The sequence below is a fragment of the Protopterus annectens genome, chromosome 17.part0 (assembly GCF_019279795.1).
Source record: "Protopterus annectens isolate FY-2018-M chromosome 17.part0, PAN1.0, whole genome shotgun sequence".
NCBI lineage: Eukaryota > Metazoa > Chordata > Ceratodontiformes > Protopteridae > Protopterus > Protopterus annectens.
In genome coordinates, this window is record NC_056751.1 from 130,761,177 (window position 1) to 130,776,445 (window position 15,269).

A 15,269-nucleotide genomic window follows, 5' to 3' on the forward strand; every position below is an offset into this window, starting at 1 on the left:
ATGCATTTAGTGTACATTGATCTTGTAGTGCTAACTGTGATACTAACATGTCTGACTTGATAAATCTATTCTGAACTGCTTTATGGGTCATGTGAGCCTGTGGTCAAAATGGTGAAAGTAGCCCTGTAAAGAAATTGTTGCTGGTGTAAGAAATTCTTTACTCAGTTATATTTGTACATTTTGTGTAACTTTATTGCTTTGTGTGCAGTGTAATTGGGATGTGGCTGGAAAAAGGGCCCTTGTGCTCCAGCTCACCTCCCAATAAAAGTAAACTGAGAAAAAAAATGATAAATAAATTAAATGCAAGCAAGGTTTTATTAACTAGTTCTGTTTTTGTACTCTTTGCAGGTGATTTATTTAAAGAAATCCCCAGAGGAGGTTTACAAAATCTTGTTGTCTGGGAATGCTGGGAAAATATCATTTTTACCTTTTAGGTAATATTTTTTAGTGATACATCTCTGATGCATTTTGTTTTTCTTTTGCTATAGTGTGTTACATCTGATTGTGACAATTTTGTGTAACTTGCTGCTTTACTGTTCAGAAAAAATTGTAGTTTGATAGTTTGGTTTCCTATATAAAGCTGCTGTAGCAGTGTGTTGCCTTTTCTTCTTAAGACATTTTTTAATGCTCCTGTGACATTTCCATTCTGTTTACAGGTGCATTACTTCCTTTTCCTTTCTGTTTTGTGTTTGATACGCAAGTGGCATGCCACTGTGTCATTTGTAGTGTGAATGTATCTTTGTAGACCATTAATTGGTTTGCAGCTTGTGTTGCTGTGCACTTTTCACCTTTGTCACAGTTACAATGCAGGTTTTGGATTTTATAGCTTTGTGCAGTCATGCCATTAACACTTTATATAAAATGGTAATTGGCTGCTTTTTTGCTTTTCTGGTACAGTCCAACATCCTTGTTGCCCTTTGTATGTTAGCATTGCGGTTTCTAAGTTGTTTGTCAGTAATTACTGTTCTTTGGACATGATTTGGACCATATACTCTCAGCATAAATGATTAGGCATGCGGTTGTCTGCAGCAAATATGTACATGCTTAGTATTGAGATCTATATTTATACAACTGATACAGTAGTGCAGCTAGACAGATTATGCAGTTGTGTTGTAACTGACTAGTTTGTCTGCTTTGTTTGATAGATAACTTGCAAAATGGTTGGGAGTTTTTGCACTTTGTCACAAGAGTAGTAGTCTGTTATCAAGCTTTCTTGCATGGTGCACGATAGTATTTATTTAAACAGTATTTTGTGTTTGGTTGTTCGCTTCATCAACTTCTGTCTGTTCAAGATTTAGACTATGTAGGCTTTTGTGGAAGTGCTTTAAACCTGAGGTAGTGGTTAATTTGTTGGTGGCAGATGCAGTTTTCTTCCCCTTAGGGGAGTATGGGGGATTTGTCTCTGAAACATGTTCGTTGAAATCTTTTGTAGTTTGTCCTCCATCAGATTAATTAAATGTGATTGCTTTTTCTCATTCCCCCCTTTGTCTGTTGACCATCAGCTCTACCACAACCTGACCAGTTTATTCATTCCTTCAGGGTGAAGGGAAGTTGAAGTAGGCCATTATCAAAGTAGTCATCTGGAGCTTGTTTTTCTTTGCTCGCTCTCTCCTTCGCCATGCAGTTTGACTGAGCAGAAGTCCCCAGGAAAGGCTCTTTAATGTCATGCACAGAATTTACTACAGTACCTGCACACGACACTGTGATGGAACTTGCTCCCAGCCCTTCTTCAGACTCCATAGAAGACGTAACAGAACTGGCAGGTTCTAGTGATATGTCTGCTTACCTATTAGATTAATGACATAAGTTGTCATTGCTGTGTATTATCCTCAAAGTGTGTAAACTGCCAAATTTTATGTTATGGTAGTGAAAAACACTTCATCTTCTTGTGACTGTTTAACCTTGGTAAGCAGAAGTTTACTTATCTGGATGAAAGTATTAGTGTCCCTACAGATGCCCAATGAGTAAGCTTGTTTTCTGGAGCTTTACAGACTTTTGCTGAATAACTGGTTGGATGGAATCAAGTCCACAGAGAACATTTGTGGTTTTTGTTTCTCATGGAAGGGGTATCATCCCATTTTAGTACATTACTTCCAACCTTTGAACATATTAGCGATGCACCCCACTCCAAAGTTTCCATCTTCCCCTAGTCATCCTTGACCTTTGGTCCATCCAGCCTGAGCAAGGGGTGCAGGAGAATCAATCATGCCATTAACAGTCAAGAGTATTGTGGAGTAAGAGTTAGTCTCCTAGAATCTTAATCTGTTTTATTGGATTGATTGGCCCTGATAGAATTGTTGCTAGGTTGGTGAACACTTGAGTTCACCACCCAGGAATGAAAGATCAGACAACTCTCTTGATTGACTTTTGCTAGAACCAGGGAACTGTTCATGTTGCTTACTCACAAGGAATCTTGGAGAAATACCTGTGTCAGACTTCATGTCGGCCTGTCCTTATTATACACTGCACATACAGGCCTTTATTTTCTCCATGCTTTTAGCATGTTACTCACAGGTTCATATAAGCTTCATTGTGGTAAGACATTCAGACCTCGTGGAGGGCAGAAGTTAATTCCTCTTGCTGCTTTTGTTTGAGGGTCAGAGGAAGTCTCTGCCTTGTGATTATGATAGTGATGAAACCAAGAACCCCTCCCTTTTCCCATTGCTATTGTTTGGGACAGTGATTCGTGGAGGGATATGCTTGTGCTGTGGTCCCTCTCGGTCACCATTTTAAAAGCCCTTCCACAGAATGACTGCTTGAAGTAGGCACCTTCAGGCTTCCAGGTCATCCCTTCCTTAAGGACAGAATTAGTCGAGTTTATTTTGGAAGTCTGGAGGCAGCCTTACTGTACTTTCTTTTCCATTAACCATTTGATATGTTGGGACCTGTATAAACAAGTACTGAAATAGAGATTGAATGGCTGAAAACAACTGACTTGTATATACCATGTTTGAGATGGTCATTTCTTTGAATATTCCCTTTTTTCCGAGGTATGGCGACCTCGTGGTTGTAAGTTTGGGGGGGGTGCAAGGGAGCCTGCCCCTGAGTTAAAGGAGAAGAGCAGTGTTCAAGATTCACATCCTTCCAGTAGTTTTGGTCAACATTTCGATATTGAGCCATTGTTTCTGCTGGAAAGATGATTTTTAGTATTGCACTTCCGCAGAATGGAATGGTACCTTGTGTAGACAACCCCATGCTGGCTTGTTAGTGGCCTCAGAGGAAGTTTTCTGCATTCCTGGAGGTATAAGTTGTCCGTTTAGCTAGATAGAATGGGCAGGGTGGTCTCTCTCTCTCTCTCTCTCTGACACATTTGGGCTTATGGTTTCCAACAATCTTTCACCTTTCTATTCCAAAGTCTCTTGAGTATATGCTGTGGGCCGCAGTCCACTTCTGGGATCGGTCAAGTAGTGTCTTCTTTAATACCCTGTCCACAGCAGGTCTGTTAGGGCTACTTTTAGATAATTTGCAATGCAGTTAGTGCCTTTTGTAAGGTGGAAGGTACTGCTATGTACCCACTTAAAGCTATTTGTAGATGTGCTCCCCATCAAGTGTCATTGATAACTCTGGTGGTGGATTCTTTGACATCAGTTAAACTTTTTTTCAGATCAAAGACTGCACCTAGAGATGAGCAGCATAAGAGCAAAGTCATTCTGATATTTACTTTGAATCTGGTCACCAACAAAAAGATGGCAAACTGCTTAACCAAGAAAGGAGTTTCACTCCTGCTGAAATATAGTTTTTTTTTTTTTGTGAAGTTGGCTCTTCAGTCTTTCTAATGACTCTGGAATCTGAAAGGTGAACACTAGAGAATGAAAAACAATGTTTTGATGAAGACTTAGTTTTCAGTGCTCTTTCCAGAGAATGCCTTAAGCTTCTCTCATAAAGAATATTTGTGTTTAATTTATTTGCTTTTTCTTCTTTGTATGTGTTGTATGTAGGAGCCACAGGATTTCATGCATGGAACCCTACTTGGTCTTAATACCCTGGTGTTTCTTAAAACTGACACACATGATCTGATGTCAGTCTTCACTCAGTCCTTCACTGTGGACTCTGTTCCGAGCTTCGGAACCGACTCGGCTGTTAACTTCAGCTCGCTCCTTTCAAACTCTCGAGCTAGGATTTTACTCATAATGTTCCTCGCTAAATTACCTCAGATCTCATTTGTTGCTTCGTGTGTCAGACGCTTTTCTACTGCTCTCTAGCTTTGGCTATATTATTGAGAGTTGTTTTATAATTTTACGTCACATTTTTTCTTAACAAATTTAGTTTCTATATGCTCCTCTCTGATGTTCATCGTGTTTCACTGCTGCAGTCATTACACTTGGGTTATCCTGCCGTCAGGCGGTCCCGCAGTCGGCCAGAGTTGCTTTCACTTCCCTGACGTTAGTGCGCCAGGGGTATACAAGATGCAGCCGACGCCATTTTCTTCAGTCTTTCTTGCCGCGCGGTGCCCGAAACAAAAGGAGTTCGCAAGTGCCCGTCGGCTGACTCCTGATATTTTCAATTCGAATTTCAGAACCGAAGTCTTCAGTAAAGCTAAGTACCCCGTTGGGGAAACTTTTTCTTGCCTCAGACCGATGTCCGTAAAAGTTAATAATTGTATTTCTTGTGGAAAGCAAATACCTCATAAGGATTTTCATTCTTACTGTATTCCATGCCTAGGCCCAGACCACGACTTCACTAGTTGTCGGGTTTGTGCTAGATTTAACAAATGCATTATTAAACGTCTGTTTGACTTTGCTCGCCATTACTTTGGCCGAAGGTTCAATTATACCATGCCGTCAGAACAACAGACTGGAATACACAAAAAAGGCAAGGATAAGGACAGGCATCTGAGGCCCAAAACTGATGAAGCCTCTTCTAGGCCAGTCGCCGGTTCTCAGTGAGGTGCTTTCGCAGCCCCAGACTCCCGCTACCTCAGAGCCACAGGCCACCTCCGACTCCCACGTGAAGATGTCTAGGCCTCTGGAAACTCAAAGTATTGGGCCTACGGAAACTAACCCCTCAGATGGGTCCGGAGCCACTGAGCAGGCATCTGCTTCTGAGGGTGTTTTCAGACCTTCACAACTTACCATTAAATCTACAGCCAAGTCTGAAACTCCATTAAAGACAAAGAAGCAAGTACAGCATTCACCTGGAACAGGCCTCCATGCCTAAAAAGTAGATGCTTAAAATGGCTTAATTACTCTGATCAGGGGTTCCCATCCCCCTCCAGATAAAAAGCCTAGGCAGGATACAGACTATGATTCCTCTGACCAGGTTTCCATTTCTTCTGATTCCTCTTCAGACCAGGGATACTCATTACCCCCCTATGAGGACTCTGATGCTGAAGAATCAATTCCTTCAGCCTTTTCTCCTGAGAATTACTCTCTTGGGGAAACTTTACATACCATGAGGGACAATTTCCATCCAAGAAAAGGCTCAGAGACTTTCTTTTATTGCCTCAGCACAGGCCCCTTGTTCCGCCAGTGTTAGATGTTGTGGATGATGTGTGTTCTGAAACCCGTTTAAATCCTGATTCTTTGCCCCCTGCTCCAGTCAAGCCAGACAGGTACTACAGAGTCCCTGACTCTCTCAAATTTATTTATAAAAACCCTGTTGCTGACCCAGAAACTATTTCCCAGGGTCCCAAAGGGGTAAAGGCTTCCACAGCTAAAAATCCAGTTCCCTCTGACAGGGATTCTAGAGCATTAGACAGATGGGGGAAGAAAGTTTATACTTCTGCAACTTTAGCAGTTGTCTTTTGGCTTTTCCCGTTTAGGGGTCGCCACAGCGGAGCTCCGGTCCGCTAATGATTGGTAGTTGATTTTTACGTGCCGAGTTACCATCCCTGATGCACAACCTTCAACGAAGGTACGCCCATTCACGCATGTCTCCACGCAGAAGACGCTCTAGCTGAGAATCGAACCGGACAGCGTCTTACTGTGAGGCGACAACGCTACCGCAGCACCACCACCACCGCGGGTACTTCTGCAACTTTAGCAGTGAGGGCTTTAAATTGCCAGTTTCACATGCTTAAATACCAACAATATTTAATGTCTCTGTTAAAACAGAAAATGCTTACAAGTTCAGAACATCCTGACTATAAGGAAATGCAGGATTTATTGCATGCAGCTGAAAAAGTGGGAAAACATACTCTGCAATGTGGTTTTGATTCATTAGAGGCTTCTTGTAGAGCAGCAGATGTTCATCGTGTTTCACTGCTGCAGTCATGACTGTAGGGTTCTCCCCTGCCGGCAGGCAGCCCTCGGCCAGCCAGAATCCCAAAGTCTGGGTCCGGCGTCGGCTGTTCAACCATGCCCCCTGACGTCAGAGCCCCAGGAGTACAAAGCTGACAGCCAACGCCATCTTCTCCAGTCTTTCTTGCCGTGCGGTGATAGCAGTTTGCAAGTGCCGGTCGGCTGACTCCTGACTATTTTTTCTGATAAACTTCAGTCCGAAGATTTTCTTCTCCACTCAAAGCTAAGTACCCCGTTGGGGAAACTTTTTTCTTGCTCCACTCCGATGTCAGAAAAAGTTAATAATTGTATTTCATGTGGGAAGCAAATACCTCATAAGGATTTTCATTCTTACTGTATTCCTTCCTTGGGCCCTGACCACGACGTAGCTAGTTGTCGGTTTTGTGCTAGATTCAATCAACGTACAATTAAGCGAAGGTACGATTTTGCTTTTCATTACTTCGGTAGGCGCTTTAACTACAAAATGTCGTCGGATACGGTTCCAGCTACCGGAGTTCACAAACGTCGCAAGGATAAAGACAGGCCTCCGAGGTCCAAATCTGATGATAGCGCACAAGCGGAGCCAGCTTTAGGTTTGGCCATCGTCAGTGAGGCGCTTTTGCAGCCCCTGTCGTCGGCCATTTCAGAACCGATGGCCGAAACGGACTCTCATGAGGAGCCAACCAGGCCTTTAAATATTTCTATTGCAGGACATTCGGACAATGCTCCTTCGGATGGGTCCGGAGCCGCTGTGCAGGTACCAGCTTCCGAAGGGGTTTCAGGCCTACTCAGCTTCTAATAAAGGCAAAGACTCCTAAATCAAAGACTGCAGCACAGGCCTCTTCTGAACCGGCTCCCAAGTCACAGAAACAGTTACTCAAGATGGCGGAGGATTTACTTACTATGATTGGGGGTTCACATCCCCCTCCAGATAAAAGGCCAAGGCAGGATGTTTATTATGATTCCTCTGATCAGGCTTCCGTTTCCTCAGTTTCTTCTTCTGACCAGGAATTCTCTTTCCTTCCTTATGAGGATTCTGATGCTGAGGAATCCATTCCTTCAGCTTCTCCCCCTGAGGATTTCTCTTTTGGGGAAACTTTGCATGAAATGAGTGAACATTTCCACTGGGAAGGACAGGAGTATTCTGAATCTAAGAAAAGAGTGAGGGATTTTCTTCTTCCCCAACATAGACCCCTGGCTATTCCTCCTGTTTTGGATATTGTGGATGATGCCTTTTCGGAGGCTAACTTAATCCCTGACTCTTTTCCTCCTGCTCCTGTTAAGCCTGATAGATATTACAGGGTTCCTGATTCCCACCAGTTTTTATACAATAACCCTTCTGCTGACCCTGGAACCATTTCTCAGGGTCCTAAGGGAGTTAAGGCCGCTTCTGCCAAAATCCCATTCCTACTGAAAAGGATTCTCGATCCTTAGAAAGATGGGGCAAAAAGGTGTACACTTCTGCTACTTTGTCCATTAGGGCTTTAAACTGTCAGTTTCATATGCTGAAATACCAGCAATTTCTCTTGTCTGCTTTAAAACAAAAGCTTACTTCCATTTCTGCCTGTGCAGATAAGGAATTACATGACTTATTGCATGCCACTGAACAAGTTGGGAAGCATGGTTTACACTGTGGATTTGATGCCTTGGAGGCTTCTTGTAGGGCTGCGGCCTCTGGCACAGTCATTAGAAGGCATGCATGGCTAAAGGAACAAAATTTGCCTCATCAAGTAAAGGCTAAATTATTGGATGCTCCTGTTCAGCATAATGTTTTGTTTGGATCAAAAGCTGAAGAGGTGATTAAAAAGATGGAGGATAAGGCGAAATCCATGCAAACAGTTAAAGATTTCTTACAAGTACAGCCACCTAGATTTAGCAGGAATTGGCCTTCTAAAAATTGGTCCTTTCCCATTTCAGACAGGCCTCAGAGGGGTAGATATAGACTCTCCAGAGGAAGACCTCAAACACAAGCTTCTTATAGACCAAGACAGTGGACTGCTTCCACCCCTAGGGGAGGAGAGGACAGGTCACAAACTCAAAGGAAACAAACTCAATGACTCCCTCTGTCGGGCTACAGGAACTTCTTGCCTGAAAGCCCCTCTCGGAGGAAAACTCTCTCTTTTTTATCAAAATTGGACTCAAATAACCCAAGACAAGTGGATTTTGGATGTGGTTTTAAGAGGTTACAAATTCCATTTTCACACCTTGCCAAGGCCAAGCGGATGGCCAGACCTTCCAAAACATCAATGGACGGAGGCCTTAAACCAGGTGGAAGTTTTTTTGGCAATGAATGCCATAGAACTGGTTCCACTATCAGAGATGGGAAAAGGTTTTTACTCAAGGCTCTTTCTAGTCCCAAGGAAGCAAAATTCATGGAGACCCATTCTGGATCTGTCGGTCTTGAACACCTTTCTAGAGATTCCAAAATGTAAGATGCTTACTCTACAGCAGCTACTTCCAATGCTGTCCAGAGATGCATGGATGGTAACTTTGGATTTAAAGGAGGCATATTTGCACATTCCCATCAGGCAGGATTGCAGAAAATACCTCAGGTTCAAGGCCGGATCGAGGCACTTTCAATTCTCTGTGCTGCCCTATGGATTGTCTACTGCGCCCAGGGTCTTAACCAAATGCCTGGCTCCAGTAGTAGCTTACTGCAGACTCAAGGGAATTCAAATTTACCCTTATCTGGATGATTGTCTAATTCAGGCAGACAGCAAGGATGTCTTACTCCAGCATCTAGAATTTGTACAGAACCTCCTCAAGTTCCTGGGGTTCTCTGTAAACATAAAAAAGTCAAATTTGACACCATCACAACAGATAACTTTTCTGGGTGCTCTTCTAAACACCACAACCCAGATGGCATTTCTGACATCTGAAAAACAATTACAGCTGGCTTCAACTTGCAAAACCTTGGCAACTTTAACTCAACTATCTGCAAGAAAATTCCTGCAGGCTTTGGGTAATATGGCCTCCTGCATCCTTCTCGTACCATATGCAAGATTACACATGAGGAAAATACAGTGGTACCTTAAAAGTGTATGGTCTCAGCATTGCCACAGTTTAGACATGCTGATCTCCGTCGTTCCTTGCCTTCAAAAGGAATTTCTTTGGTGGTCCAGGGCATGTGCTCTAAACAAAGGGAAACCCTTCCGTCTGTCTCCTGCCACTCAGATTCTAACCACGGACGCCTCAGATTATGCTTGGGGAGCCCATTTTCAGGGCAACTGTCTGCAGGGCCAGGGCAACTGTCTGCAGGGCCTTTGGATAAAGGATCAGAAGCACCTGCATATCAATTTAAAGGAAATGTTAGCCGTTCAGAAAGCTCTATTGGCCTTCAGGAATCTTTTCCAACCAGGTCAACTACTAATACGGACAGACAACGCCACAGTTATGTGGTACATAAACAAGCAAGGGGGATCTCATTCCTACCCCCTTTGCAGACTAGCCATGGATCTATGGAACACAGCTCTAGCTTGCAATCTGGATCTTCAAGCTCAGTTTCTACCAGGGAAACAAAACTTCCTGGCAGACAGTCTGAGCAGAAACCTTTCGGATCCACACGAGTGGATGCTGGACCCCAAAATATTCAGGATAACAGCAGTCTGGGGATGTCCTCACATAGACCTCTTTGCATCCCATCTCAATCATCAACTACAGAATTTTTGCACCAGGACTTTCCACAGAGAAGCTTGGAAAGTGGATGCCCTGTCATTCAGTTGGAGGAACCTCTCGGGATATGCCTTTCCGCCTCTTCCTCTTCTTCCATGAGTCTTATTGAAGATAAAACAGGACAAGCCCAAGATGATAATCTTGCTGGCTCCAAATTGGCCTCGGCAGTTTTGGTATCCAACTCTAAAAAACCTATGCCTGGAGCCCCCTTGGGTTTTACCTCAGTCTCCGAACCTTCTTTCCCAACATCAGGGTCAGGTTCTACACTCTCATGTCAGAACTCTCAGCCTGGCGGCCTGGTTAATCCAGGGCCTTTGATTTCTTCTTTCCTACCCAAGCAGGTTATGGATGTCGTTTTAGAAGCCAGACGTCCTAGCACTAGAAAATCTTATGCAGGAAAATGGAAAAGATTTTGTTCCTGGATGCAGGCTCATGATTCTGATCCTCGTCTTCCTAACATTACTTTAATTTTACGTTATTTGACAGATCTCTTACATAAAGGTCTCTCTCTCTCTTCCATTAAGATACATGCCTCTGCTATTTCTGCTCATTATAATGCAGACCCTCCCATCTTTTCCCACCAGCTCATGAGACAGTTTCTCAGAGGAGCTAAGAACTTAAGACCTCCTAGATCTCCTCCCATTCCTGCGTGGGATCTCAACTATGTTTTGGAAAAACTAACCTTGCCTCCTTTTGAGCCTGCTGCCTCTTCTGACATCAAGTTTTTATCTTGGAAGACCGCTATCTTGTTAGCCCTAACCTCTGCCAGGAGAGTTTCAGAGTTACAAGCTCTTATGACTGCGGAACCTTATATTATTTTTCATCAAGACAGGGTATCTTTGAGGATTACCTTCATGCCTAAGGTGGTTTCCAAAGTGGCTTTAAATCAAACTATCCACTTGCCAACCTTTTTCCCCACTCTTCAAAATAAAGGGGAAAGGATCTTACATTCCTTGGATGTACACAGACAACTATGTTTTTACCTGGACAGAACCAAGGACATCAGAAAATCAGAACAATTGATGTTCATCTCACATTGCTGCAGTCCTTACACTTGGGGTAGTCCGCTGTCCTCGGTCGGCCCGAATATCAAAGTATAAGGCTGACGTCGGTCAAGGCGCATTTGACTGACATCAGGACGTCAGGGTACAAATGCGCATGACCGACGTCATATCCTCAGTCTTTTTTGCCGCATGGTCCGATGCAGAAGCAGTATTGCAAGTGCCGGTTGGCGTTCTGAAATTTTTCGATTCCGGAGTTTCAGACCGAGTCAAAGTTGGCTAAGTACCCCGTTGGGGAATATTTTAGTTTTTTCTTGCCTCAGTGGTTTACCGGATGTCAGAAAAAGTGAATAATTGTATTTCTTGTGGGAAACAGATACCGCATAGAGACTATCATACTTTGTGTATTCCTTGTTTAGGGCCTGAGCACGACGTTGTTGGGTGTCACTCTTGTGCTAGATTTAATAAGCGCACTATAAAGAGGAGATTAGATTGTGCCAGGTTAGTCTTTGGGAAGCGGTGCAATTATAAAATGCCGTTGGATGCTCCGACACCCGCTTCTTCGAAGAAGCGCAAGGACAAAGCAGTGAAGCCTAGGCTAGAAGAACCGTCCGTACCGGACGCCGGTTCTTTAGAGGTGTCGGTGGAGCCGGTGGTTCCACCGGAGGTTTCTTTGGGTTCCCAGGGAGATACCTTGTTATTGCAGGATGTGGCCTCTCAGGAGGCAGGTCAGGGTGATGGGGCTTCTCAGGTTACTATACTCCCCTCCCTGCCTAGGGTGGTTAGGCCCTCTCCTTCTGTTTCCAAGGCTTCTCCTAGAGGCAGGCCAGGTTTAGCTTCAGTTGGTGTCACCCCTAGTTCTTCTGGAACTGTGCCCAAGAAGCATATGCTTAAAATGGCAGAAGATTTGATTACTCTGATTAGGGGTTCTTTGCCCCCTCCTGATAAGAGACCTAGGGTGGAGCCTGAGCTAGGGAGTTTTGAGCAGGCTTCGGATGTTTCAGAGTCTTCGGCTGAAGACTTGCAGGAGTACTCTCCTTATTCTGATTCTGATGTGAATGATTCTACTCCTTCTGCTTCTCCTCCTGAGGATTTTTCTTTTTCAGAAACTCTTCATTCCATGAAGGAGCATTTTAAGTGGGAAGGTCAGGACTTCTCTGATTCCAGGAAAAGGCTTAGGGAATTTTTGTTTTTACCCCAGCATAGGCCTTTGGCTATACCTCCTGTTTTGGATGTAGTGGAGGATGTTTTTACAGAGGCTTCTCTTAATCCTGATTCTTTGCCTCCTGCTCCTGTTAAACCGGATAGGTATTACAGGGTGCCTGAAGTTCATAAGTATCTTTTTAAGAGTCCTAGGGCAGACCCAGAAACTGTTAGCCAGGGGCCTAAAGGTGTTAAGGCTTCTGTTGTCAAGAATCCGGTTCCTGCAGATAAAGAAGCCAGGGCCTTGGATAGATGGGGAAAGAAAGTTTATACTTCTTCCACTCTAGCTATGAGGGCTTTGAATTGCCAGTTTCACATGTTAAAATACCAAAACTATCTCGTCTAAGGTTGATGCTCTGGCGGAAGGTATTGATTGTAAAGAGTTACAAGATTTAGTACATGTTTCTGAACAGGTGGGTAAGCATTCTTTGCAATGTGGTTTTGATGCTGTACAGGCCTCGTCTAGGGTGGCTGCCACTGGGTCAGTTCTTCGCAGGCACGCCTGGCTGAGGGATCAAAATTTATCTGACCATGTTAAAACTAGGATTTTAGATGCTCCTTTACAATCTGATGTGTTGTTTGGTTCTCCTGTTGAGGCAGTTTTGAAGAAAATGGAAGACAAGGCTAAGTCTATGCAGACTGTTAAAGATTTTTTGCAGGTTCAGCCTCCAAAGTTTAGTAGAAATTGGCCTGCTAAAGGGTGGACGTATCCTTCTTATGATTCACAGTCTAGGGGTAGATCTAGACGTGGTAGGGGCAGAGCTCAGGGCTCTTTCAGGCCTAGAACAGGGAGTTCTCCTGCACAGTCTTCAGGTGAGGGCAGGGGTCAGTCCTTTCGTAAACAGACCCAATGACCTACCTTTTCAGCTGCCAGAGCCTTCTTGTCTGGCAGCACCTTTGGGAGGAAGGTTGGCACTTTTCAAAGAAAATTGGAGTTTAATTACCCAAGACAGATGGGTATTGGATATCATACACCAAGGTTACAGGTTTTATTTCCATACCTTGCCTCCTTTCAGAGGCATGCCAGATGTTCCTCCTCAACAAAGAATAGAGGCTCACAAGCAAATTTCTCTGTTACTTCAACTAGGAGCCATACAGCCGGTCCCTATGCCAGAAGTGGGCCTAGGATTTTATTCTCGCCTGTTCCTAGTACCAAAGAAGGGGAACACGTGGAGACCAGTTTTGGATTTATCTATCCTCAACACTTATCTGGACATTCCCAAGTTCAAAATGTTGACGTTACAACAGCTTTTACCTCTGCTGGGCAAAGATCATTGGATGGTAACTTTGGATCTCGAGGAGGCTTACCTTCATGTTCCTATCAGACTAAGTTGCAGAAAGTATCTGCGTTTTCGAGCTGGGACTTCTCACTATCAGTTCTCTGCATTGCCCTTTGGCTTATCTACTGCGCCCAGAGTGTTCACGAAAGTTCTGGCTCCAATGATAGCTTTCTTCAGGCTAAAAGGAATACAGATCTATCCTTATTTGGACGACTGCCTGATTCTGGCTCAAGGAAGGGAAGAGCTTCTTCATCATTTGGAATATGTGATAGCAGTGCTAAGATGCCTGGGGTATTCTGTGAACGAAATAAAGTCCAGTCTAGTACCCTCTCAGGACATGTGCTTTCTGGGTGTAAGACTGAATACAGCATCCCAGATGACCTTTTTAACCCCGGACAAACAAAAGAGTCTTTCCCTTTACTTCCATCAACTATCTCATCAGTCCGGGCTGACTGCAAGGACAGTCCTTCAAGCCTTAGGGTTCATGGCATCTTGTATTCTGGTGCTTCCCAATGCCAAGCTGCATATGAGGAAGCTGCAATGGTATCTCAAAAATGTATGGACACAGCACTGCCAGGATCTGGACACTGTCATTCAAATAATACCTTGCATTCAAAAGGAATTTTTGTGGTGGGCTCAGGAATGTCACCTAAACAAGGGACTCTCTGTGACCCGGCCAGAGGCGAGTCAGATTTTAACGACAGATGCCTCAGACAAAGCTTGGGGTGCTCATCTAAATGGAAAGTGGATACAAGACAAGTGGCCTGCCAGACTACAACATCTTCATATCAACCTGAAGGAGATGTTAGCAGTCCAGTTTGCATTAATAGCTTTCAAGGATTTACTTCTTCCAGGGCAGGTGTTGATTCTAACAGACAACACAACTGTCATGTGGTACATCAACAAGCAAGGGGAACACATTCTTATCCTCTATGCAGGCAAGCAATGATTTTGTGGGAGACTGCTCTCAGTTTACAGCTCAATCTTCAGGCAAGGTTTCTGCCAGGAGCACAGAACTCCTTAGCAGATGTGTTGAGCAGACGAATTATGGATCCCCACGAGTGGAAATTGGATCCTCATGTATTTCAGAAATTGACAGTGTCATGGGGAACTCCAGACATAGATCTGTTCGCTTCTCCACTAAACCATCAGCTGCCAAAGTTTTGCACAAAAAGGTTTCATCCCACAGCTTGGAAAGTGGATGCTCTTTCTTTCAATTGGAGCAATCTTCATGTGTATGCCTTTCCGCCTCTGCCTCTCCTCCCAAAGGTACTTCTAAAGGTCAGACAGGACAAGCCAAGGATGATTTTAATAGCTCCAAATTGGCCTCGACAGCACTGGTACCCATTACTGAGAAGTCTGGTACGGAAGCCTCCATGGCCTTTGCCTTCGATTCCACACCTGTTGTCACAGGAGGACAGCCATTTGCTCAATGTCAAACTTCACTCTCTTCACCTAACAGCCTGGCATATTCTGTTTTGAACCATAGAGGGTCTCAACTTCCACAACAAGTTTTGAATGTGATTTTGGAAGCTAGAAGGCCTAGTACAAGGAAAGTGTACGCAGATAAATGGAAGAGATTTTTATTTTGGAGTGCAGCAAAGGATTTTGATGTTTCTGAGCCTAATTTAAATGTGGCTCTTCAATATCTTACTGAGTTACTGCACAAAGGTTTGTCCTTCTCTTCTATTAAGGTTCATGCTGCAGCAATTTCAGCTCACTATGAATGTGACCCTCCATTGTTTTCTCATCCTTTGTTCAAGCAATTTCTTAGAGGGGCAAAGAATATAAGACCCCCACGTAGAGCTCCTACTCCTGCTTGGGATCTCAATTTTGTGTTGGAGAAACTCACTCTACAACCTTTTGAGCCTGCAGCTACTTCTGAGTTGAAATAT

General features: G+C 43.9%; 1 protein-coding gene across 6 annotated transcripts in view; it reads left to right on the plus strand.

Moving 5' to 3' along the window:
- CDC14B (cell division cycle 14B) overlaps nt 1-15,269 on the plus strand; it is a 2,772,169-nt gene that overhangs the window by 973,670 nt on the left and 1,783,230 nt on the right. For all 6 annotated transcript variants that reach the window (XM_044059784.1, XM_044059788.1, XM_044059789.1 and 3 more), the window contains one exon: nt 349-434. In XM_044059784.1, coding sequence (XP_043915719.1) covers nt 349-434 — 86 coding nt within the window. The remainder of the gene's footprint in view (nt 1-348; nt 435-15,269) is intronic.